Consider the following 26,507-nt stretch of genomic DNA (forward strand, 5'->3'; position numbering starts at 1 on the left):
GTCAGCGTTACAATATCTTTTTCAAAATACACAATAAAACCCATAAATCTATTTTAAGAAAAATACTCCCTTCAAGAACAAAGGCATTCAGTAAAAGAAACTGAAAATTCATCACCAGCAGATGTGCACTCCAAGAAATGCTAAAGTTCTTTAAGGTGAAGGAAAATGATACCACATGGAAATTCAGACCATTGGGAATTGGTAACTGGGAATAATGAAGAGCATGGGGAAAGGTAAATATATGGATAAATATAAAATATGAGGAGTTTTGGGGGGGTCTTAATTTCTTTAAAATAATAACCAATTTAAATTTCAAGTGGAATGCCAATGTGACTTTCCGTGGATTACTAATTGCAAAGAAAAAATGTACCAGTACAACGGAGAGAAATGGTGATCAATACATGAACCAAGAGACCAAACATAGTTTCACTAGTATGCCAACTGATATTTTATAATATTAAGTACACTATTACCTATGAAGTTGTCTTGTAAAAAATGTGTAATCTGAAACCTAATCAAGCCTCTAGACATAAACCTTCAGTTCAAAATAAATACAAAGGAAAGAGGAAAAGTTAAGCCCACCTTGAGAAAAAGGACAAATATGGAATTAACAATATTATGTAGGTTACTTCTTCTGAGTCTTCAAAAAAGGTAAGGAGGTGGAGAGTAAATTCTTGACCAATTCTTATCAGACTCAATAAGCCACAGTCATATATATGAGCTTAGTTTGGTTTTTGACTTTTTAAAAATCCAGCACTTTTAGAAGATGTTCTTTAAACAATCAGAGAAATTTGTAAAAGGGCTGAATGTTGTAAAACAATATAGGGTTATTGTTAATGTCTTTTTAGGTAACAGTGGGTTAATGGTCATCTAGAAGATTATCCTTAATTCTAAGAATTGTATGTTGACTTTTTAGAGGTGAAGTGATATCTAAAACATTCACTGAAAAACACAGCAAAATGATGTATGTAAATTACATTCAATATGCAATAAGAATGATATATGGTATTTGTGCATCTGTATATATACATGTTCATACATAGAGAAATATTAGATATTGAATCTAGGTGGAGGGCAAAAAAACATCATTGTAACACTGCTGTACCTTTTATGTAAGTTTGGAAACTTTCAAAAACTTGAGGAAAACTTTTCCAAGTCAACGTATGTCTTTGGCTACCAAATTATTAGTTTTTAATTTATTTCAATTGTAGGGAATGTGGATTGTATGTTATCTGTATTACAGAATTTATTGTAAGAAAAGTTTCTGCAAACTACTTTCTAATTTTTCAACAGCTAAATTCTCAATATTCAATAAAGGCACAGGGTTTCTTCTTATTAACCTTCAAGGGGTTGAGCTTTGAATAAAAAAGGGTCTTGTTTAATATATTCTATGGGATTTTGTCCAGAATGAATTATCTGAAAAAAATATGCTTATAGAGTCCTCCTTCCACATGAATTTATATACAGTAATACTAGTGATTATCATTTAAAAACCACAATACTTAGTAAACAAACACTATGTGCCAGATGCCTTTCTAAGCATTTATATTTTTATGTTAAATAACTTAATCTTTACCATAACATCATTAGGTGGTGGAATAGTGATAATGGTAAAGGATGTGCCATGGCTAAAAGGCTTTCTGACTCTCACTACATCAAGAGTTTCTCACCACTATGAAATCTTTGATGTTGGGTAAGTTGATAGCAATGAGTAAAGGCCTTTCCACAGTCCTTACATTTGTGTGGTTTCACACCAGTATGAATTCTCTGATGCTGAGTCAGACGATCACTACGATTAAAGGCCTTACCACATTCTTTACACTCATAGGGTTTTTCACCAGTATGAATTCTCTTATGTTGAGAAAGACCTGAGATAGAACGAAAGGCCTTTTTACATTCTTTACATACATATGGTTTCAAACCAGTATGAACTGTCTGATGATAAATCAGTTGAGAATTAAGTCTAAAGGTTTTTCCACATTCCTTACATTCATATGGTTTCTCCCCTGCATGAATTGACTGATGTGTTTTAAGGTCTCCAACACGACTGAAGGCTTTCCCACATTGTTTACATTCATGTGGTTTCAAATTAGTATGAATTATCTGATGTTGAATAAGGTATGAATGAAGCTTAAATGTCTTCCCACATTCTTTGCATTCATGTGGCTTCTCACCAGTATGAATTCTTTGATGTTGTGTAAGTTGAGAGCCTCTACAGAAGGCCTTCCCGCATTCCTTACAATCATAGAGCTTCTCACTACTATGAATTCTCTTATGTTTAAGAAGGCTTGAGCCCCTACTAAAGGCCTTTCCACAGTCCTTACATTCATGAGGCTTCTCGCCAGTATGACTTCTCTGATGTTCAATAAGTAGATAGCTGCGAACAAAGGCCTTTCCACATTGTTTACATTTATATGGTTTCTCACCAGAATGAATTTTCTTATGTTGATAAAGACTTGAGCGATGACCAAAAGCCTTCCCACATTCCTTGCATATATAGGGTTTCACACCATGATGCATTTTCTGATGTAGGCACATATGTCGGTACAATCTAAAAGTTTCCCCACATTCATTGCATTCATAGGGTTTCAAACCAATATGAATTTTCTGATGTTCAGTAACGTGAGAATAACGTCTAAAAGACTTCCCACATTGCTTACATTCATAAGGTTTTACACCAGTATGAATTATCTGATGTTGAATAAGCTGTGAATAAAACCTAAAGGCCTTCTCACATCCATTACATCCATAGGGTTTCAAATCAGTGTGCATTTTTTTATGTCTAATAAGATGCTGGAGAACTATAAAGGCCTTTCCACATTCTTTACATTCATATGGTCTCACACCATTATGGTCTCTCAAATGTTCAGTAAAGTGTGATTTTTTTCTAAAGCCCCTCCTACATTCCTTACATTCATAGGATTTCTCTCTAGAGTGAATTCTCTGATGTAGAGGAAGAGATATATGTTTTATAAATGTCATTTGACTAAAACATCCCATGTTGGGTCCCTGTTCTCTCCCAAATTCAATTCTGCACTGTGGGTCATTTCTGAAAATAAATCTCATTAGGTTGAAGGTTTTACTTCTTTTCATTGTCTCCCGATGGTATGAATTTACTTCATAACTGCTTTTTTCTGAAGATAACTTGTTGGTCTCAGTTGTAAAATCAAAGTCTGAAAGAAAATGAGAAAATAAATGCTATTTTCCTGTACTGGGGGTGAGGAGGGGCCTTCTAGAGTAAAAATAGGGATAAATTGAGAAGTATACTCACTGGAAGTAAAAGGGTTATAAAATCCTAAAATCGTGTCATTAAATTTTTAAGAGGCAAGAAGGCCTCAGGAAATTATAAAAGTTCATACGAGACTTTTAAGGTTTGTGAGTAGGCAAAGAGAAAAAGTCAGTAGTTCTCATATTTAGTGTGAGTCAAATTTACAGAGAGAGCTTTTTATATATAGTGCCTTTTAGAGATCCACTGAGACTGAATCAGATTCTGTAGGAGTAGGTTCTGGTTATCTACATTTCTAACATTATCTATCAGAGGCTCTATGTAATTTTTTCAGTGGGTTGTCTTTATCTTAGCATGAAACCTACATACACAATCATGAATAAAAAGGATGTCTTATTTACACAAATTCATTTCAAGCCCTTGGCATCTTTGTTCCCTATATACTATCCCAATGCATCTCTTCAGCTACTAAGATGTCCCATGACCTTTCCCATTCCCTGGGGCTCCACCTTTCAGAAATCCTCTCACCTCACTCCTTTAAATTACTATCTTCAGGTGTTGCAGGTTAGAAATCACTTCTTCAGAAAGGCTGCCTCCGCTAACTCTAAGTAAATTCATATCCTTTATCCTGTATTCCAACACCTAACTTTTTGTCTTCAAAATACTTTTCTCTATTACATACTTATTTTCTCATTTGTTTTACTACTTAGTTTCTTACTCTAAAACTCAAAAATTCTTGCAACTACTACTGCAAAACAAGTCCTTACTTGTAGAATAAAGTACTGAATTTTAAAAAATAACTTGGATGAAAATAAAGGTAAATAAGGCTGAAAATCAAGGTCACTGGGGAAGACAGCCAAGCAAAATAACCATTTAGTTTCTGAAAATGATGCAACAGTTATCAACTATCTCTCGCTGATCCTAATCTCTCATGCCTTATTATAGTAAAGTATGCTTTCCTCTATCATTTACCTTACAGGTGAGAAAAATGTACATCCAAACTAGCTTAGTCAAAAATATAAGTGGAAAGAGGTGATACCTGATCGTTCTCCACCTGCTTATCCCCTTAAATTGACGTACATTGTTCCATCCTTCCTGTGCCAAGTCATGATTGTTTTTCTGCTTTATCTCAATCAAGATAATCAGATGGTGTATTACCTTCATCAGTAGAACTTTAACATTGTTTATCCATCCTACTGATGCTAACTGTAATGATTTTCCCAAATTCTCCCTTCCATTCCTTTATAGGCAAGGCAAATTGTCCTTGAATTTCACAGAAATGCATTTCAGGAATTGCAATAGTTAATATTATTTTTAAATGCTTATGAACATCTAAGAAATTAAACTTGAGGATGTTGGGGAAAATTAAAGTAACTAAATACCATGGGAACAGACCCTGGGAAACCAAATGCCTGGGACGCTGCAACAAAGAATACGTTGAACGTAGGCTAAAAATGGGCTGTCTGGATGGTGGAGCAGCCTGAAAGACTCTCATGTGCTAAATGGGTCGAGTATGAGGTGAAGACAAGTGGGATTCTTCTATGAATGAAGTACAATATGTTCACAAAGTTGAAGGAAAGCAAACAATATTCTCTGAATCAATGAAAAATGAGTAGCAATCTCAAAAAGCCAAAACCCTTTCTCTGGATAAATAAAAACCAACAACTACTGTTAGAGAATGATAACATACAAACTGAAGCCACAGAACATCTTGAAAAGAATGATAGTAAAAATACAACACATCAGAATCTATGGCCTTCAACTGTATTGCTGCAAACACATGGACCAAAAGGCGTACATCTAATGAAAAATTAAAGAATTAAAATGAATAAATTAAATACGAAATCCAAAATTAGGAAAAGACAAAAATTAGAAAAAGAATGATAAAATATATTGAAGGAAAGCAGAAAAGGAAAATCAATAAAAACAAATTTTAAATAAAACTGTACAATTAACACATACGAACAAACCACTAGCCTACCTATTCAAGGAACAAAAGATAGGAGGACAATCCAAACGCAATGACAACAGGCAGTCAGTCATCAATAAAGAAATAGAGAATGTTTAAGAAATCCTTAAAGACAACTATGCAAATAAATTTGAGATGTACATGATGACGTTTTTTTCTGAAAATATTATTTATAAAAACTGACCCCAGTGAGATTTACTGACTTGGTCCTAACAAATAGAATATGAAAAGGAAACAAAAATAATAACTTTTCAGTGAAGAAAACTGACAGATACCACTTTATACAAGTTTTTAAGGTTAACAGCACACTGATAAATCATATCGATATCATGTACTCCCGTTATACAATGAGAAGGGTACTTCTCTGGTATTCTTCCCCCAAATCCATAATCTCAGTTTGATCATAAGAAAACAAACAGCCCAAAATTTGGAGGCACTCTACTAAATACCTGACCAAACTGTATCTTCAAAAGTATCAAGGTCAAGAAAGAGAAGGAAAAACTGAGAAACTGTCACATTTGGAGGAAACTAAGGACACGTGATGACTAAAAGTAATGTGGTATCCTGGATTGGATCCTGAAACAGAAAAAAAGACATTAGTGCAAAAACTGGTGAAATCTACATAAAATATTTAGTTTATAGTAATTGTAAAATGTTAATTTGGTAGTTTTCACAAATGTACCATGGTTATGTAAGATGTTATCATCATTATGGGAATGGTATACTAGAACTCTTTGTACCACATTTATAACTCTAATGTGAATCTAAAATTATTTCAAAATAAAAAGAAAGACAATAACAGAAATAGACCCCAGAAGAGATGGAAAATCTAAACAAACCAATTTCCATAGAAGAAATAATTTTAAAAATGTGTATTTATGCCCACAAAAAGGTGATTACAATTAGCTTCCCTGTTGGCCAGGTTTCAGTCTCTGTAAACTATTTCCCACTAATGTGAACTAGGGTGCCTTGGAGAAATAGCTAATTCCTGGTCCAGGGCAGGGAAGATATAAGGTGAGTCTAAAACCTCTTGTATTAAAGTGCAAAGAAGCTCTCAAAGACAGAGTGAATAATTTGTGATTTTGGTCATGTAACATTAAGAGGGATCAAATTTACCCTCCTACCTTAAATAACTAGAAAACCCAACAAAATAGATGAAACAATATCTTTCAAATATTGGAAAATAGCACCGGACAGAAATCTCCTGAGAGAAGGGAAACAAATGAAGTGTGCCCCACAAGTACCACATCTGACTGCCTAAAGAGAATTTCCAGAACAAAGCACAAGGAGGGAAAACTAAAACAGTGCAGCTATATCCCTGAGTTGAGAAGACAGAGTAGAGAATGAAGGGAAAGAAAGAGATGCAGAATTTGCAAGTTGGAATACCAGAGAGGAGGAAGAGAGGTCTCTAGAGATCTGTAGAGGAATCTCCTTGAAGCTGGATGAGTATGAGTCTGGACATCTGTGTGAGCAAACAAATAACAAAGAATGTACTACCAGATAGAAGTAGGCAGAACATCCCCTTGAAGTCAGAAAGGGCCTGGGAAATTCCTGTTTCCACCAACCAGAATGGAAAGACCCCATAACACACGAGGCATCAAACAGAGTCCACAGAAGGATACGGCCTCAGTGGGGTGGGGGTGAGGGTGGGGCAAATTATCCCTAGACTAAAAGCTGTTCTGGACCCACCCTAACAAAACTTAAAAGCAAACCACAAAAGGATCAACAGATTCCAAATTACATAATTGTATCCCAGACCAAAGCCCAAAAATGTGTAAAAGAATATTAGAAATCCAGCATCCCAACACAGTAAACTTCACAATGTCTGGCATCTAATAAAAAATGATCAGGCATGCAAATAGCAGGAAAATGTGACCCTTACTAGGAGAAAAATGAATCAAAAGAAACAGACCAAGGAATGATGCAGATAATATAATTAGTAGGCAAGGATACTGGAAAAAGCTATTGTAAGTATATCCCATATTTTAAAAAGATGGCTACTCTTCTCATCTTTTAATGTTCTTTTTTTTTTGTTTCAAGTTTTTATTTAAATGCTAGCTAGTCAACATACAGTGAAATATTACAGGAACAGAAAGTGATGCATCAGTTACCTACAACACCCAGTGCTTATCACAGCCAGTGCCCTCCTTAATACCCATCACCCATTGAGCCCATCCCCCGCATCCCTCCTTCCCTCAACCCTGTTTGTTCTCTGTCGTTAAGAGTCTATTTTATGGTTTGGCCCTCTCTCCATAGTTTATTCTTTGTTAGACTCAACATGCAAAAGCATTTATGGGGAATATTTTCCCAAAATTCTTACATGTTCAAACTGTTGCACCTATACTTTAATGACAGATGATTTAGGCCTGAATCTTCTAATGTTGGGGGAGACTCTTGATGACTGATTCAGTTCCTTTAGTGCTTATGAGACTTTTCAGGTTTTTTTCTTGAGTGGAAATTTTTGTAGAGTAAAATTTTCTAATCATTTATTTCATTTGATTTTTCGTTTCTTTTTGGCAGGATGATTTTCAAAATACCGTATTTCACGGCTTCAAGGCTTGTAATGAGGTGGCTTTTTTCCTTACACAGATTTTTTTTTTCTTGATTCATGTTGAGAGAGAAGCAAATTGATTTGACTTGCTCTTTTGTGTTTGGCTTTCATTTCATTACTTTCTACTTTCTTGTACTATTTCCTTTCTTCTACTTTCTTTAAGTCTGTTATGCTCTTCTTCTCCTGGCATGTCAAGCGGATGATTCACTTATCAATTCTCAACAACTCTTCTGGAATCAAAAAAATCCATTCAGAGGGGCACTTGGGTGACTCAGTCGGTTGAACGTCTGACTCTCGATTTTGGTTCAGGTCATGACCTCACAGCCGTGAGATTGAGCCCTGCATCAGGCTCTATGATTGGGATTCTCTCTCTCTGCTCCTCCCCTGCTCCCTCTCTCTCTCATATAAATAAACATTAAAAAGGATTTTTTTTTAAAGATCGTTTGGGAGAAGCAGCTTAAAATCGAAACAGATAAGCAATAAGAGCCATGAAGAAGTGGTGAATTGGTCCTGAGGATCCACTACTTTTCCCCTGTAGAAACTCATTGATTCCGAGTGCAGCTAGCAGTAAAGTGATAAAAAAGAGGTAGCTGACCATTACCCAAACTGAAAACTAGCACTGACCCAGCTCATTCCCTGATTGTATTATAGTGATCAGCCTGCCATCCTATCAATTAATAGAGGAAAATGTAAATACTCTGGTGGAAGATCCCATCATATGGAAACTGTTCAGTTCTTGTGAACACGATGTCCAGCATACAATCACAATTCCAGGTGACTTAAAGAGGAATTACCAGATGACGAATAATGAGAGGAAAAAAAAGAAAGAGAATCATACCCAAGGATAGTACAAAAAATGAAGGCCTTCAAGAATTCCATAATAGCTTTGATTAAAATGTTTAAGAAAACAGATGAGAAAACAGTAAGGAAAAGAAAGTAAATAAAAGAATGAAGAATTTCAACAGATAATTAGATGCCATAAAAGACCACCAAATTGAATTTCTAGAACTGAAAAAGACCACATCTGATATGAAAAATCCATCTTTAAGAGCAGACTCGTCATAGCAGAATATGGGATAAATGAGCTGAAATACATGTCAACAGAAAATAATAGAGAGAAAGGGAAATAAATACATGATAGAACTGTGCGATACACTCAAAATATCTAACATCACCATAACTGGCATCCCAGGAGAAATAATGGTCAAGCATTTTCCAAAAACTGAACAAAGACTTTCACTTCTCAGTAGAATCTATAAAAGCACTGCAAACCAACTTTTCTCCTGCTGTAAATGCAAAAATAATACTAAGCAGATAATACTCTTGATTCATTCTACACTGTAGAAATTACCATGGTTCTTTTGTGGCAAAGAGAAAACCAGGACCCCATGTTATCTGTTCTCCATGTAGGTGGACCAGCAATTAAAGTGGAATATTTGTAGATATTCTGGACACACACATAATATGAAATTTGTTTCCTTTGCATCGGTTATGCAGGAAAAAGTCCAATAATTCAAACCTTTATTGATTTAGAAAAAGAAGGAATTGTAGGATGGGGCGGAGGGAGGTAAATGAAAGACAGAAAAGATTCAGGTGCTGAAGAGAGATGCCCATTTCTACCTAATAAAGGTCAAACTAGGCCTTGGAGAATATGAATATGGAGACATTTATCTGGTTTCTCGCTATAGAACATAAAATACACAGTGGAGAAAGCAGCTATTCCAGACAGCAGATTCTACATCACTTCAGGCAGATGTCCTTACCCAGTGAGACCAAGTTAGTATAATTCTCCAACATCACATCTCTGTACAAATCCCTCTGATCAGAATTTAGGCATTCCCACTCCTCCTGAGAAAAGTCTATGGCGACATCACTGAATGTCAATGGCACCTGAAATGACAAACCCACGTATTATTTGTAACAGTAAAGAAAAAATGTTCAAGATGGAATGACTGAATTGCAGTAAGGGGGCAATACAGAAAAACAAGTAAGCTGAGTTACAAGGTCATGACATGATCAGATGAAGATAAATAAATTAGCTTCTGAAGTAGAGTGCCAACACCGTCTTGAAGAATCCTGTTGGAGTACAACAAATTTCTTTAAAAATAGAGGAAAACTTTAAATGCACGAAAATGAATTAAGTAACCAAGACTTTCCCAATTAAATGAAACAATATATATAAGCACATTACCTACTATGTACCTAAATCAGACACTGTTAGTAAATGCACGTTCTGACATTTTTTCTCCTCAGTGTATATGTAAGGAGCATTGTTCACTTTCTTCCCCAAAATGAATTAAAAAATCTATCCCAGCAAAAATGGAGTAACAGGGATTGGATTTACCTTCCCATGTGAAATAACCAAAAACATGGACAAAATGTATGAGACAATAGTTTTCAAAACAGAAAATATTAGGTAGTGATCCTTGAGAGATAAGTAACAAATGAAGTGAACTCTATGATTGCCCTAGCTTCCTGCTAGGAGACAGTATTCTACATAATTATTAGAATGGCTAAAATTTAATAGACTGTGTTAGGTGTTGCCAGGGATGTGGAAAGAAATGGAACTCTCAAATACTGATGGTGGGAATGTAAAATGGTACAATCACTTTGAAAAACGGTTTATTTCTTTAAAAAAAATGTTTTAATGTTTACTTATTTTTGAGAGAGAGACAGTGCAAGTGGGGGAGGGACATAGAGAGAGGGAGACACAGGATCTGAAGCAGTCAGCACAGAGCCTGACGCGGGGCTCGAACTCATGGACTGAGAGATCATGACCTGAGTTGAAGTCAGACACTTAACTGACTGAGCCACCCAGGTGTCCCAGTTTATTTCTTAAAAAGTTAAACATCCACGTTACCCAGTCATTCCACTCCTGGTGTTCACGCAAGATAAATGAAAGCATATGTCCACACAAAGATTTTGGCATGAAGCATTTTGGCATAGCAGCTTTATTTGTAGTAGTCAAAAAGTGGAAAGAACTTAGGGGCACCTGTGTGGCTCAGTCGGTTAAGCCTCCGACTTCAGCTCAGGTCACGATCTCACAGTTTGTGGGTTCGGGCCCCACATTGGGCTCTGAGCTGACAGCTCAGAGCCTGGAGACTGCTTTGGATTCTGTGTCTCCCACTCTCTCTGCTCCTCCCCTGCTCACGCTCTGTCTCTCTCTCTCAAAAGTAAAATAAAAAAAAAATTTTTTTTAAAGTGGAAAGAACTCAAATATCCATCAACAGAAGAATGGATGGAAAATTTTGGTATATCCTGAGATGAGAATACTAATCAATAATTAAATGGAATATACTACTGGAATGGAATATATACTGGAATAAGATATGCAACAATATGGATGAATCTCAACATAAATATGCTGAATGAAATAAGCTAATGAAAGAGCACATGATGTATGATTACATTTATATAAAATTCTAGAAAAATGCAAACTAACCTATAGTGACAGAAAGCAAGACAGCAGTTGCCTGGGCACAAAGGGCAAGGTTGGGAGCAGGTAAGGAGGGGGCGATTATAAAGGGACATGAGAAAAATTTTTATTATCTTGATAGTGGTAAGAGTTTCACAGGTATATACCTAGGTCAAAACTCATTAAATTCCACACTTTAAATATGAGCAATTTATTGTAAATTAAATTTCAATAAAGCTACTCTAAAGAGACAAAATACACTCAATTATATGTCAGTTATACTTCAAAAAGCTGATAAAGTTTCTATCTTCGGAAATAGTTTCTATAAAATTAAGTAATTTTATCAAGACGTAATATATGTCAGGTTGTGTATCATAAGCATCTCCTATATTTTCACAAGTTAAAGTTTTCATTTAGTCCCTCTTAAAGACATCAGATACAATTTTTCTTAAAGTCTTAAGGTGTTATTAATGTCATTAAAATAATATTAAATGTAAAGTATTATGCTATTTTGATATTTAGGGTGGACCCAAATCCTAAGCTTTTCCCCACTGTTCAGTATCATCTAGGACATGTAGTTCTAGATGATCTTCCTTTCTACAATCCCTTACTGAATTCCTGTTCCTGAGTTAGAACACACTAATATAGGATGATCAGACCAACGCTGATTGACTCAAGACCAGCTATTTATCTTCCAATACAAAATGGACCTTACTACCTTATTCAGTTCTCAGTGATTCCTTAGCCAGGGCCCTGATGTCTGTCTGTCTGTCTGTCTGTCTGTCTGTCTGTCTCTCAGCACCAATACCATTTCTACCCAAACTGAAAAGCTTTTCAAAGCTGAGGTTTCATCTCACACCTGACCCTGAGAACATTCATAACCCAATTCTCCCTTACCTCCCTGGAAAACTATGGAGAAAGTGTACCCTCCTGTGATCAAATAGGACCATCACTTCTATCTCATGAAACCACAAACCTGATAAGGGAAGCTCAAATACTTCCTTCCAGGTACTTTACTCTTTCACTCCTTTAACAATGCTCTCGAGAGAAGACTGAACACATAGAAGATAAATGAATTATTTGATGAATAACTGAAAATCAGTTCTAAAAAAACAAGGAGCAAATGAGGAGGACATCATCCTTCTCTGTAAGGGGAGAAACCATGAAATAGGGTCAGAGATACAACTTTCCTAGATAGGGGGCTTGGGGATAAAGAATGAAAGTTTTATATGAGCTAAAAATCACAGTATTTCAGGATAGAGACACCTACCTGGGCCATGGTTTTCAAACCACCTGTCTTCCTCAGGTTTCCTCTATTAGGGAAGCTGAGTTCAGAGAGGCCAGAGCTGAGAGAGGAAAAAGAGGCCTTGAGACCTTGTGTATCTCGGAACTCCAAAAATTATTTAAGGTAGGAGAACCTTTCTTTTTTCTTCTTTATTTCTGCTTCCCACTGTTCTTTCCCACTCTCCACCCTCCCAAACACATTAACACACATCAGGGGATATGAGAAGTCCAGAGAAACCCAAGCCCTTCCCCATACCTACAGATACAAGCTACACAAGAGTGGATACAGAACAGGGGCACTCTTGCACCAAAGCTCGATCCAGACACCGACAGTGCCTTATTTTTCATTCTTACCAAGCCAACTGAACCCTGCCTGGGTTGTTCAGTGATACTGAATAGATCCTCCCCCATCCAGGCCTATGTTCCAGGGTAAAGACCAAGTCATGCAACACAAACTGCAACAACCTTTATCCTTCATGGACCTGGACATAAAATCTTTTGCACCAAAGACAGAAAACAGTAGAGACAAACCTGGAAACCTTGACCACTGTAAAACTGCCTGCCCATGTGAAGTCTTTCCCCTAAGCCAAAACTTTGACTTCTAAGATCCTCTGGGTTAACCAACCTGGATTTCCCTATCAGGATCTACTTTGCTGGCACGAGTCCTTGCCTGTGCCCGCAGCTCCCGACCCACCCAGTACCCACAAGAGAGGAGTGAATTCCTGCTTACTGAAACCACACAGCGACATACAGATTTTTGCAACCTTACGTGATAGGTAGTGTGTACACATTAACATTTAATTAAAGCCTTTTCCCTATATCACGAACAATCAGTAGAAGTGATATGTTTTGTATTTAATTTCTACAATTATAGGGCCAACTTTTTCCCCCAACTATTGCCTTTGAAACCCAGATTTTTTGTTCCCTTGTGTGAAACCTAAGAATAGGTAATTAAAACTTCACCTATCAAAAGATTTACTAAACAGATGGTTTTTAAGCAATAAGGTACTAACATTTACAGGTATTCAACTGTTGGATTTCAAAGGTTGATGATGTACTACATACAGTAAGGTTGTGGGGAAAAGAACATTTTTTTTTTTTTTTTATTAGAGAGCGAGAGCGAGAGAGAGAACACGCAAGCACAGGAGAGGAACAGAGGAAGAGAGAGAGAATCCCAAGCAGGGATTCTCTGTTCAGTGAGGAGCCTGGTATAGCACTCAGTCCCATGACAGTGGGATCATAACCTGAGCCGAAATCAAGAGTCAGATGCTCAACAGCCACCCAGGTGCCCTAAGAGCATTCTTATGGTGTCCTGTGGACTTCTGAAAACCTAGTGCAGTTGAGACATGTAAGTAGAATTTTCCATAAGAATTTAGCCATGAAAGGCCATTTGTGAGTTTCCATCCAAAGGAAATAACTGTAAAATTTGCCTAGAGATGTATAAAGGAATATTATAGATACTAGTTAAAATTAAAAGAAAAAACTGGAGGGGCGCCTGGGTGGCGCAGTCGGTTAAGCGTCCGACTTCAGCCAGGTCACGATCTCGCGGTCCGTGAGTTCGAGCCCCGCGTCGGGCTCTGGGCTGATGGCTCAGAGCCTGGAGCCTGCTTCCGATTCTGTGTCTCCCTCTCTCTCTGTCCCTCCCCCGTTCATGCTCTGTCTCTCTCTGTCCCAAAAATAAATAAAACGTTGAAAAAAAAATTAAAAAAAAATAAAAGAAAATAAAAAACTGGAGAGAAATCTAAAGGTACTAAATCTAAAGGTACTTAGATAGATGGTCAATTAAATAAATTATAGTGCGTTCATGCAATGGAAAGTGAAGCAGACTTTGAAAATGACTGTATAGACCATTGGTTCTCAACAGGGGAACATTTAGCAATGTCTGAAGACATATTTGGTTGTCAAAATATGGAAAGGGCTGCTATTGTTTCTAGTGAGTAGAGAACCAGAGGTGCTGTGAAACATCCTGTAATGTACAGGAAAGCCCCCTCCTCCCCACAACAAAGAATTATCTAGCTGAAAATATCAACAGCATTAAGACTGAGAAACTGGGGCACCTGGATGGCTCAGTCGGTTAAGCGTCTGACTTAGGCTCAGGTCATGATCTTGTGGTCCGTGAGTTCAAGCCCTGTGTCGGGTTCTGTGCTGACAGCTCAGAGCCTGGAGCCTGTTTTAGATTCTGTGTCTCCCTCTCTCTCTGCCCCTCCCCTGCTCATGCTCTGTCCCCCTCTGTCTCAAAAATAAATAAACGGTAAAAAAAAATTTTTTTTAATGAGAAACCCTTAAGTAGACTCATTAAAGGAAGATAACCTAATCCAGAGTCTGTATATTATCCACAATGCCAGCATACAATAAAAATTGTTAAACATGCAAAGAAACAGGAGAAGGCTACTGATAATCAACAGAAAAAAATCTCAGTATAAACAGATCCAGAGATTATCTACATAGTGAAGCTAATAGACAAGGACTTAAAAACATTATATTAAGATGCTCAAAAAAATTAAAAAAAATATGGGCAAAATGGGATGCAAAATGGGTTCAATTGGTAGATCACATGACTACTGATATCAGGGTTGTGAATTCAAGCTCCATGTTGAGTGTAGAGCTTACTTAAAAAAAGTAAGGGGAGGGGGGTTCATCTGGCTGGCTCAGTCAGACTGCAAAATGAAGCATATCAATAGAGATTTAGAATCTTAAGAGATTCACATGAACATTTTATAAGAATAGAATACTGAAAATTAAGAATGTATTGAATTATCAATGTAAAGTCAAATTAACAATAATCTTATGCAGAGAGAAAAAAGGGAAGAACAGGGCAGAACGTAAGAGAAATACAAGAGATAGTCAAGACATGAGATCGAACACCTAAAAAAATAAGACAGGAAATTTACTTGAAGAAGCAATGGACAAAAACATCACAAATCTCGTGAAATGCTTTGATGTATGAATCAAAAAACTCATCAAACCTAACCAGATAAAATGCGCAAATCCATACCTAGGCACAGCATGGCCAAACAACTGAAACACAAAGTTTAAAAACATATCTTAATAGTATGTTGTTAAAGGATATCAGTTATAAGAACAAAACAAGAGAAAGAGTTCATTTCTCAACAGAAATTATAGTAGCCTAAGAATGGAATCAGATCTTTAAAGTGTTGAAAGAAAAATATGACAGCTGTGAATTTTATACCCGAAGAAAATATTGTTCAGAAGTGAAAGTGAGGGGCGCCTAGGTGGATCAGTCAATTAAGCATCTAACTCTTGATTCTGGCTCAGATCATGATCTCATGGTTCGCGGGATGGAGCCCTGCATGGGGCTCTGCGCTCACAGCGTGGAGCCTGCTTGGGATTTTTCTCTCTCCCTCTCTTCTGCCCCTTCCCCCCTTGCTTGCTCTCTCTCTCTCAAAATAAGTAAACAGTTAAAAAAGAAATGAAAGTGAAAGAAAGACCTTTTCTAACAAAAGCTTGGAGAATTTCTTATTAACAGACCCACAATACAAGAAATACCAAAGGACAGCAATCAGGCTAAAGGCAAGTAATCCCAGATGGAAGTGTGGATGTACAAAAAGTTAGGACAGTATATATATGAATAATATGACTAAACAAATGGACTGTTTTAAAGCAACAAAAATAATAACACTTGTGGGGCTTGTAATGAAGAAGAAATGACAGTAACACCATAAATGGAGTTAAACTTAAAATGGTCTCACATTATTTGGTAGGTAGTAAAAGCCCTAACCTAAAGGAGACTATATTAAAGATGCAGTCAAAAATAGCTCAGTTAAAGAATTATAGAATTATACAAAGAATTAAAGAATTATACAAAGATGTACAACCAGAAAAACCTAACAGAGAGATAAAATGAAATAATAAAAAATACTTGATTAATTGAAAATAAGACAGGGAATGAGAATGAGTAGGACAAACAAAATATATCCCAAGATTACAGACTTAAATCAAACTCTATCAGTAATTATAGTGAAATATAAATGTACTAAACATTGCATTTAAAAGCTAAGATTGTCAGATTAGATTGAAAAGAACAACAGGATCAATTATGCTGCTTATAAGAGATACATTTGAAACATCAAGACACAGACATATTAAAGATAAAAGAGTGGAAAATGTATTAGACATTAATTAGAAGAATGCTGATGTTAGTATATTAATAACAGATACAATGGGCTTCAATGCAAGCAGCATTATAAGTGACATGTTGTACAATTCAACAAGAACAAAATGGGAGTCTTACATTTCTTACGTACCTAATAACACAGCTTTAAAACATATAAAGCGAGGGGTGCCTGGGTGGCTCAGTTGGTAAGTGTTCAACTCTTCGTTTCAGCTCAGGTCATGATCTCACAGTTTGTGAGTTCGAGCCCCACATTGGGCTCTGTGCTGACAGTGCAGAGCTTGCCTGTGGTTCTCTCTCTCCCTCTCTCTCTGCCCCTCCCTTGCTCGCTCACTCTCTCAAAATAAATAAATAAACTTAAAAGATTAAAATAAATAAAATATGTATAGGAAAGCCAACAGAATTAAAGGATAGTTTAAGATTTTAATACCCTTTCAAAAGTTTGAGATTTTAATACCCTCCATTGGTAACCAATGACAGGAAGAGAAAAAAAATAAACAAGGCCATAAAACTTTGAACAGGAGTAATCAAATTGACCTAATTGAACATTGTACTCCCAAACTATAGACTATATACACATTCTTTTCAAATGCTCACAGTGTATTTATCAGAATATTCTGGGCCATAAAACAAGCATCTATAAATTTCAAATGATTAATATCAAAAAAGAATGCATATATTCTGAAGCCTCTGGAATTAACTTAGAACTTAAAAACAGGTATTTCTCAAATGTTTCCAAATATAAAAAGTTCACTTCTAAATAAATACAGGTCAAAAAACAAATCATAATGGAAACCAGACCTGAATGATCCTGAGAGTATGATATAACACAACTTGTCAGATGCAACCAAACCAATACTTACAAAGATATTTTTTACCTTAAAAAAATTTTTTTAATGTTTATTTTTAAGAGAAAGACAGAGACAGAGCGTGAATGGGGGAGGGGCAGGGAGAGGGAGACACAGAATCCAAAGCAGGCTCCAGGCTCTGGGTTGTCAGCATAGAGCCTGATGCGAGGTTTCGAACCCACGAACCATGAGACCGTGACCTAAGTGAGCTGAGGTCAGACATTTAACTGACTGAGCCACCCAGACGCCCAACATTTTTTACCTATGTTTTTTTTTTTTAATAAATGCTGCAGATAAATGCCATTCATTGTTTAATCTCCATCATAGTTGTTAGATGTACTACAGATATGTTGACAAAGCAAGTAAATTAGTAATGAAATTACGATGGAACCCCTGTGTCAAATTATGTCAATGCTAATAAATCTGGAATTTATTTTCTCCCAGTGGACAGCGTGAGCATTTGTAATAATTGTCCACTTAGGTTATTCTTTCTTTACACTCTTTGACCCCCTTCAGCTAAACATAAATGTATGTATTATCAAAGTATAAAGGTTAAAAATCAATGATCTACCTTTGGAAGCTAGAAAAGCAAATTTAGAAACCAGTGACATAAAAAACCCACTTATACAACAGAGAAAAATGAATAAAGCCAAAAACTATTTCATTGAAGAGATAATATTGATAAGCCTCTAGCTATACTGGTCTAGAATATAAATGCCAATATCAGGAATATGAAAGGAGGTATCACTACATATATTATAGACATTAAATTGATGACAATTTCATGAACAACTTTATGCCAATAAACTTGAAAATGTAGATGACATTTTAAAATTCCTTGAAATAAATTTAATTGAACTGATATAAGAAATGGAAATTCTGAATATTGTTGTATTTACTAAAGAAAGAAAATCTTTGGGGCACCTGGCTGGCTCAGTCAGTCAAGCGTCCGACTTTGGCTCAGGTCATGATCTCACTGGGTTCATGAGTTTGAGCCCCATGTTCGGCTCTGTACTGACAGCTCAGAGCCTGGAGCCTGCTTCGGATTCTGTGTCTCCCTCTCTCTCCGTCCCTCCCCAGAAAGAGTCTCTCTCTCTCTCTCTCTCTCTCTCTCTCAGAAATAAACAAACATTAAAAAAAAAAAAAGAAATGAAACCTTTATTAAGGAACTTCCCATAAAATGTCAGGCCCAGAGGCTTCAGTGGCAAATTCTCCCAAACACTGAAGGAATTAAAAATACTAGTAAAACTCAGTATCTTCTAGAAAACAGAAAAAAAAATGGACCATATCATGAGGCCTAACTGTAGTATCAAAACCTGACAGGGATATTAATCACAAGAAATGAAAATTACAGGATATCTCTCTCATGAACATAGATGGAAGCATATTAAACCAAATATTAGGAAGCATAGTAAACCAAATAGTACCAGTGATAATAGATGATGAGAAGGATTTGATGTAGAAATACAAAGGTCATTTAATTTTCAAAAAATCAATGTAACCTTCCAAACTTAAAAAATAAAGGAGGAAGCCATTCATAAATTTTGTCAGATGGAGAATCTTTGATAATATTCAACCACAGTTCATGATAAAAATTCTCGACAAACTAGGAAAAGAAGGGAACTTCTTTAATTTGATAAAGGGAATCTACAGAATAAAACCACAGCTACCATTATATGAGAGGTGAAATATGGGTCGCTGGCCTTCTGAGTTCAGAAACAAGGTAAGGTTGTCCATTCTTACCAGTTCCATTAAATTTTATACTATAAGACCTATCCAGTACTGTAAAGAAAAAAAAGTGAAATGAAAGGTAAGATTGGAAAAAAAAAAGTAAAGCCATCTTTGTTTGCAGATAACATGGTTTTGAACACTGAAAAAAAAATTCAGTTCTACAAACTATTAGGATAAATGAATTCATTAGCAAGATTGTTGAATAAAAGGTCAAAGTATAAAACAATTAATTGTATTAAAGCAAAGTTACTGGAAAATGAAATTTCAAAATCCCAACAGTTTATGAAAAAAAAAAACTAAAAAATACAACACTTTGGAAAAACCTAACAAAAGAGGTACAAGACTTTTAGACTGAAAACAACAAAACATTAAGAAATTAACAATTAAACAAATGGAAACATATTCTATGTTCAAGAATTGGAAGACTCAATTTTAACTTTTAATTCTCTCTAAATTGATCTAATGATTCAATGCAACTCCAACAATATCAGCAGGATATTTTTTTAAAGAAAATTAACAGCCAATTTGACAAGTTATATTAAAAAAAAAAAAAGAAAATTAACAAACTTGTTCTACATTTATATGGAAATGCAAAGAACCCAGAATAGTCCAGGCAATTCTGAAGAACAAAGTTGTCAAAACCACATTACTAGATATCAAGACATGACAGAAAGCTACTGTAATTAAAACAGTGATAGCGGGGCGCCTGGGTGGCGCAGTTGGTTAAGCGTCCGACTTCAGCCAGGTCACGATCTCGCGGTCCGGGAGTTCGAGCCCCGCGTCAGGCTCTGGGCTGATGGCTCAGAGCCTGGAGCCTGTTTCCGATTCTGTGTCTCCCTCTCTCTCTGCCCCTCCCCCGTTCATGCTCTGTCTCTCTTTGTCCCAAAAATAAATAAACGTTGAAAAAAAAATTAAAACAGTGATAGTGACACAGGATGGACAAACAGACCAATAGAACAGATTCCAGACAGAGACTTGCACATATATGGTCACATTTTTCAAAAAAGTCTGATTGCAATATAAATCAGAAAGGATAGTCTTTTTCTTTTTCTTTTTTTTTTTTTCAACGTTTATTTATTTTTGGGACAGAGAGAGACAGAGCATGAACGGGGGAGGGGCAGAGAGAGAGGGAGACACAGAATCGGAAACAGGCTCCAGGCTCCGAGCCATCAGCCCAGAGCCTGACGCGGGGCTCGAACTCACGGACCGCGAGATCGTGACCTGGCTGAAGTCGGACGCTTAACCGACTGCGCCACCCAGGCGCCCCAGGATAGTCTTTTTCAACAAATGGTGCCTGAGCAATTGAGTATCTGTGTGCAAAAAAATGATTTTGACCCTAATTCTACTACATAGAGATATAAATTCAAGATGGATCATACGCCTAAGTTTGAAAACTGAAACAATAACCCTTCTGGAAGAATGGGAAAATATCTTCAAGATTATGGATGTGCAAAATTTCCCCCGTTTTTAGTTTAATTTCTATTTTTACTCATTTTAGACTTAGCGAAAAGTTCCAATAGTACAGAGAGTTCTTTTTACCCCTCACCCCAATGTTAACGTCTTACATAGGACAGTAATCAAAACCAGGAGATTAACAGTGGGACAATACTAGAATGGCACATCTTATTCAAATATCACCAGTTTTTCACACTAATGTCCTTTTCTTTTCCTGGATCCTATACGTGATCCCACATTGCATTTGGCTACTATTTGTCCTTAGTCTCTTCCAATCTCCATGGTCTCCTCACGGTAATAGTTTTCAACTGCTGCCATAACAAACCACCACAAATTTAGCTTACAACAACACATATTTATCATCTCACAATTTCTGTGGACCCAGAGTTTGCACACAGTTTAGCAGGATGCTCTCCTTAGGCTGATCTCATAAATTGCAAACAAGGTGTTGGCTGGGCTGTGTTCTCATTCAGAGGTTCACCGGGGGAAGAACCCACTTCACAGTTCATTCGGATTGTTGGCAGAATTCATTTCTTTGCAGCTATACGACTGAGAGCCCCAGCTTTTTGCTGGCTGTCAACTGGTGGACACCCTCAGGTCCTAGAGGCCACCTGCAGTTTCTGGCAATATGGGCTTCTCCCGCATGGCCGCTTACTACATCAAGCCCTCAAGGAGAGTCTAGCTCTAGTCTGCTATAACGGAGTCTTCCACGACATGATATAACCACAACAGTGACATACCATTACTTTGACCATAATGTAACTTTATCACAGGAGTGACAGCCCCTCACATTTGCTATTTTCTCTTGGTTGAAAGCAAGTCAGACGCTCAGCTTGTACTCCAGGGGTGGGGATTATATAATGGCACAGACACCAGCAGGCAGGAATTGAGCGGTCACCATAGAGTCTGTCTACCGCACCTATCTTCATGACCTTGCCATCTTGGGGGAAATACCAATTATTTTGTCAAATGTCCCCCCACTTGGTTTTTCTAATATTTTCATGATTGGAGTGAGGCCACGTATTTTTGGCAGTACCACAATGATGTTGTGTCCTTCTCTTCACACCATAAGAAAGGGCCCATGATGCCAATGCCTTATTACTGGTGAGGTTAACCTTGAACACTTGATTAGACTGCTTTCTGCTGGGTTTCCCCACTGTAAAGTTACTATCTTTCCCTTTGTAGTCAATAGGCAGTGTGGGAAATATTTTGACACTACAAATCCTTTCTCTCCTCAAATTTTCACCCACTAGTTTCAGCATCTATCAGTTGATTGTGTCTGAAACAACTATTTCTGTGGTGTTTGCCTAATTGCCATTTTCTATCTCCCTCTTCCCTTCTACACTCAACACCTGGAATTCCACCATAAGAAAGAGCTGACCCTTCTTTCCCAGGAAAAGATGTTTTAAACAGAACAAAGATGCAATAACCGTAAAGAAAAAGACTGGTTAAAATTAAGAACTTCTCTTCATTACAAGATATCATTAATAAAGTGAGTAAGAAGCTCTAGGCTAATGAAAGATATTCTTTCTTTTTCTGTCTCTGTACACACACACACACACACACACACACACACACACACACAGGCATGCATATGCTTACATACACACACAAAGGACTTGTATTCAATATGTATATAATTCCTACAAATCAACAGGAAAATGGCAAAAAACAGGCCAAAAAATGGACAAAAGATTTGAATACTTAGTAAGAGTATATCAAAATGGACAGTATCATATGAAAAGATATTACATAACCACTTATCAGAAAATGCTAATTAAAATCACAATGAGATACTACTGTGCATCTATCAGAATGGACTAAAATGAAAACGATTAACAATATCAAGTGACGGCCAGTTTGAAAAGTAACTATACTTTGCAGTGGAGAGTAAATGAAGTCAATCACTTCCGCCCATAAGTACATACCCAGGAAAACCGAGAACAGATGTCCACATGAAGCCTTGTACAAGAGTGTTCATAGAAGGTTTATTCCTAACAGTCAAATGCGGAAAACAACCCGTTGTCACAAGAATGAATAAACAAAGTGTGGTATGGTGACACAAGGGAGTTGGCATAATGTGATCATATTGTGACAGGGCTGCTAGAGACAGAATGGTGTCTCTTCCTGTGAACTCCTAAAGCAGATCACCTGAATTTCTCCTCGTGGCCTCTCACATCGTCTATCTTATTCCTACTTTGATTTCATTTCCTTACTGGATGACAAGTAATTTGAGGATAGCAACTGTATCTTTTTGTCATTGTATTCCAACGAGTACAAGCATATGGATATATTGTAAATATCTGGTATTTGACTCAAATTTCAAAACTAGAAATTTATCCTTAGGGAATGACTGTAAAAGGACATAAAGATCTATGCATAATGATGTTCACTATAGACTAGTTGGTAATCAAAAATTAGAAACATAATAGCTAACGGTAGGCAACAGATTAAATTATGGGGAGAAGGGCTTGGGGGTCCTGAGAAGGATGATCCACCTGCATGACCTCACACACAATTCACAGATAATGTCACTGTTAGGCAGAACATTTCAGAAGAAGGAAAAGAAAGGGTCTCATAACTTTACAATTAAAGTGCATTTTATGAATAATGAGGATATACAAACTCACCTGAACTTTAACTTTTAGATGTGTAACAAAAATTCTTTTTGCTCTCAGTATCTTTTTTTTTTTTTAAGAGACTGGCAGCACTGGGAAAAGAGAAAGCAATCATGAGACATCAGGATTTTCTTGGATAGCACAGTAACTTCTAACACCAGTCCCACACACACAACCAGACTGGGAGTAGAAAGGCTACTAGAGCAGTGTTGACCTTCCCAGTATGAGAGAGGCCAGGATCACTGACGTCTCGGGTGGAATCTATCTCCAATTCACAGCATGTTCCTGGGGCCGGAGTTCTGGAAATGCTGTGGTTAGGAAACATGTAGGTGACCTCTAGGAGCTTCCAGGGGGGATCCTACTCCTACTCCTGGGACCTCATCAGGTCTTCCCAAAAGCCTGCCTTGGGGCCACATCGAGCTTCCAAAAAAAAAAAAATCTCATCTCAAGATCAAGTCTGTGTGACCTTGCTGTAATTCTCCATTCTTCCATTCTAAGGCCCCGAATCTGACTTCCCTCTTTTATCTGCGGCCGTCCCCAAGTGGCTGTGAGGACACAGGGCGGAGGATCCGCGGAGCCTAGAGCCGTGCGTTCCAATGACAACCCACAGGGCCACACAACCGTCGGTCACCCATAAGCCATGAAGTTAAATAAGCACAAATCAAGTATCTGTCACTGACATGCAAACGCAGACGACGTCACGGAGACACGCTGTCACACACACACGCACGCATCTCGGGGGCACACAAATCTCTGCTGCTCGCGCAGACACAGGCCTGAGACTCCTGGCTCTACACGCCCTGTCATCTCCCGGATTGTTCTCTTCTGGAGAGCCTCTCATCCCCTCCGCGGGTTGCGTCCCGCTCTGGTCAGAGTGCGGAAGCCTCCGCTGATTTTTATCTTTGGATAGGTCTTACTCACCACGTAGGGACCACAGCTGTTTGGACACCGGAAAAGGACTCAGGGGTCGAGGGGGATGCGAGCCCGGTGGCTTCTGGGAAATGCAGTCCAGCGGGAGCAGCCCAGGCAGCAGGGAGCGGGCGGTGCCGGCGCCTGTGCTCAGAGTGCGCAGGCGCAGGCGTGCGCCTGCGCGCGGCGGAAGAGAAGCGGACCTGTGGAGGGCGGTGATCTCAGGTGGTCCCGCATGGGTGGAGAAGGCGAGTGGGATGTAAGTCCAGGCTGTAGGACGCGGAGCAAGGGCATGCGGCCTCCGGGGCCTCGACCCTGCAGGCGGGAAGTGGAGGTAGCAGGTTCCTGGGTACCATAGTTCCCTAGGTGCGAGCTCTGTGAGGGGGCCTGGACTTTTGTCCTTCGCGATCCAAGGGTGGCACCTGCGCCTGCAGTAGAGCCAGGACGACCGCGGGTTTTAAAGAAACAGTGCCTCGGTGTGTGTAGGTGTGTTTGGGTTTTCATTCTCCGTGACACTGGGGAACCCACTGTGCGTCTGTACTGTGTGTGTGTGTGTGTGTGTGTGTGTGTGCGCGCGCGCGCGCTTGCTTGTGTTTCTGTGTGTGATTCAGACCTTGTTACTTTGGATGCGAAAGTGGTTTGTTTTTCAGATTTTAAGGCTGTATAAAATTTATTAAGCCCTGTTCTTCCTTACGCCTACATCTCCGTCCCAAAATTCCTCGTGCCCAGTAAGTTGTCTTTCTATTAATGTCGACTCTGACTGACTTCTGTCCAAGAGGTGTCCTAGCAGGGCCAACTCATCCATGAGGCAAGGTGGCAAAATGCCTAGGGCCCACAATACTTTTGGAGGCCCACAAAAAAAAATTCTTTTAAAATCAGAATTAAAAATGAACGTTTAGGTCAAAGCGGCCCTATTTCTTTCCATTTTTAAATTTTTTTTTCAACGTTTTTATTTATTTTTGGGACAGAGAGAGACAGAGCATGAACGGGGGAGGGGCAGAGAGAGAGGGAGACACAGAATCGGAAACAGGCTCCAGGCTCCGAGCCATCAGCCCAGAGCCTGACGCGGGGCTCGAACTCACGGACCGCGAGATCGTGACCTGGCTGAAGTCGGACGCTTAACCGACTGCGCCACCCAGGCGCCCCTCTTTCCATTTTTAAATACAATCCTAAATACTTAAGTATGCATCTCCTATAGGGTATAGCTCCTATAGTGGCTGTAACTGTCCATTGTGAGTTGGGTTCTCTCAGACTCACTAGGTCATAACATTGTAGATGAAAGTGGTACATCTGGAATCAAGTATGATCAGGACCAGAGTGCACAAGCAAGCTACCTGAGTATGTAACCCTGGTTCCATTTCATTCACCATGGTTGCATCAGCACCTCTCCCTCAGCTCATGTGTGTACATGGCTTCCTGGGGGATCATTTATGACCAGCAGATAGAGGAGGAGAAATCCTGAGTTTGATTTCATGTATGTGTTCATTCAATATGCAAGCCAGGAATAGATGGGCAGGATACCATCACCCCATTCAGGAGTGGCCCTGAAGAACAGTGACAAATGAAAATTCTCCCTGTGGAGTAAGAAATTTATCAGTCTATCTGGTGACCCACTTCGTGTGAAAGGATAAGTGACCTAAAGTTAGAACGTATATAAACTCATGTGCAGCGGTACATGGATTGTCAATTGGTAAGATATTTGAGAAGAACAGTATTAGAAGACCAAGGAAAAGGAGGTCTGAGGAAGAGGGATGTGGAGAGACATGGTAGTAGGCATGAAGTGTATGTAAACAACCTTGTATTTCATGTTAGTACCCACCAGAGAGCATGTGTGAGTGACACCAGATCAGGTAGACAAAATGTTGCGGTCAGTTAATATCATTTAGTCTTGTCATGTTTTACTAATTGTGGCACTATGGTGGCAGGGATAGAAGCTACCTCTGGGCCAAACAACATGGGCTTTCATTTACCAAAAATGATGTAACTATTAATACCACCAAATATTCAACTTGCTAGCAACAGGGACAAATTCGGAATCCCAGATATGACACAGTCCCTCAAGGAGACCAATCAACCATTTGGTGGCAAAGCAGAACTGCTTCCACACTGGACAGGAATTAACACATTCTGATTATGGGTATACCTTTCCTGTCCACAAAGTCTTCAGCTAGCCCTAGCATATGAAGGCTTACAGAGCTTTTGACCATTGTCATGGATCCCAATAACATTCCATCCAACCAGGAACCTACTTTTCTCTAAAGGAGATGCAGGAGTGGACTCATGACCGTATGTTCCACGGTATTATATATTATACCAACCAAAAACTGCCAACCAGATAAAGCATCAAAAGGCCCTTTGAAGACACAGCT

The 26,507-nt window shown here is 38.2% G+C and overlaps 1 protein-coding gene and 1 long non-coding RNA gene across 2 annotated transcripts in view; one reads left to right on the top strand and one right to left on the bottom strand.

The window, feature by feature from the left end:
* ZNF404 (zinc finger protein 404) lies at positions 1-23,316 on the bottom strand. The gene is made up of 4 exons (XM_032591486.1): positions 23,242-23,316; positions 12,432-12,507; positions 9,510-9,636; positions 1-3,173 (listed from the first exon to the last, which is right to left on the bottom strand). Exons 2-4 carry the CDS (start codon positions 12,438-12,440, stop codon positions 1,651-1,653), a joined length of 1,659 nt encoding a protein of 552 aa, XP_032447377.1. The 5' UTR covers positions 12,441-12,507; positions 23,242-23,316; the 3' UTR covers positions 1-1,650.
* Positions 16,553-26,507, top strand: part of LOC115502038 — a 16,163-nt gene continuing 6,208 nt past the window's right edge. Inside the window, exons 1-2 of the long non-coding RNA XR_003965011.1 lie at positions 16,553-16,562; positions 19,971-19,973. This is a non-coding gene — a long non-coding RNA (uncharacterized LOC115502038). The remainder of the gene's footprint in view (positions 16,563-19,970; positions 19,974-26,507) is intronic.

Source organism: Lynx canadensis, chromosome E2, assembly GCF_007474595.2.
Source record: "Lynx canadensis isolate LIC74 chromosome E2, mLynCan4.pri.v2, whole genome shotgun sequence".
In the NCBI taxonomy this organism is placed as follows: Eukaryota; Metazoa; Chordata; class Mammalia; order Carnivora; family Felidae; genus Lynx; species Lynx canadensis.

Bases quoted from the DNA above. Each gene is read 5' to 3' on its own strand.
- ZNF404 (XM_032591486.1), bottom strand. The intron at 3,174-9,509 runs GTAAGGACATCT...ATTTTCTTTCAG, and splicing joins TACTAACTTGGTCTCACTGG to ACTTTGATTTTACAACTGAG.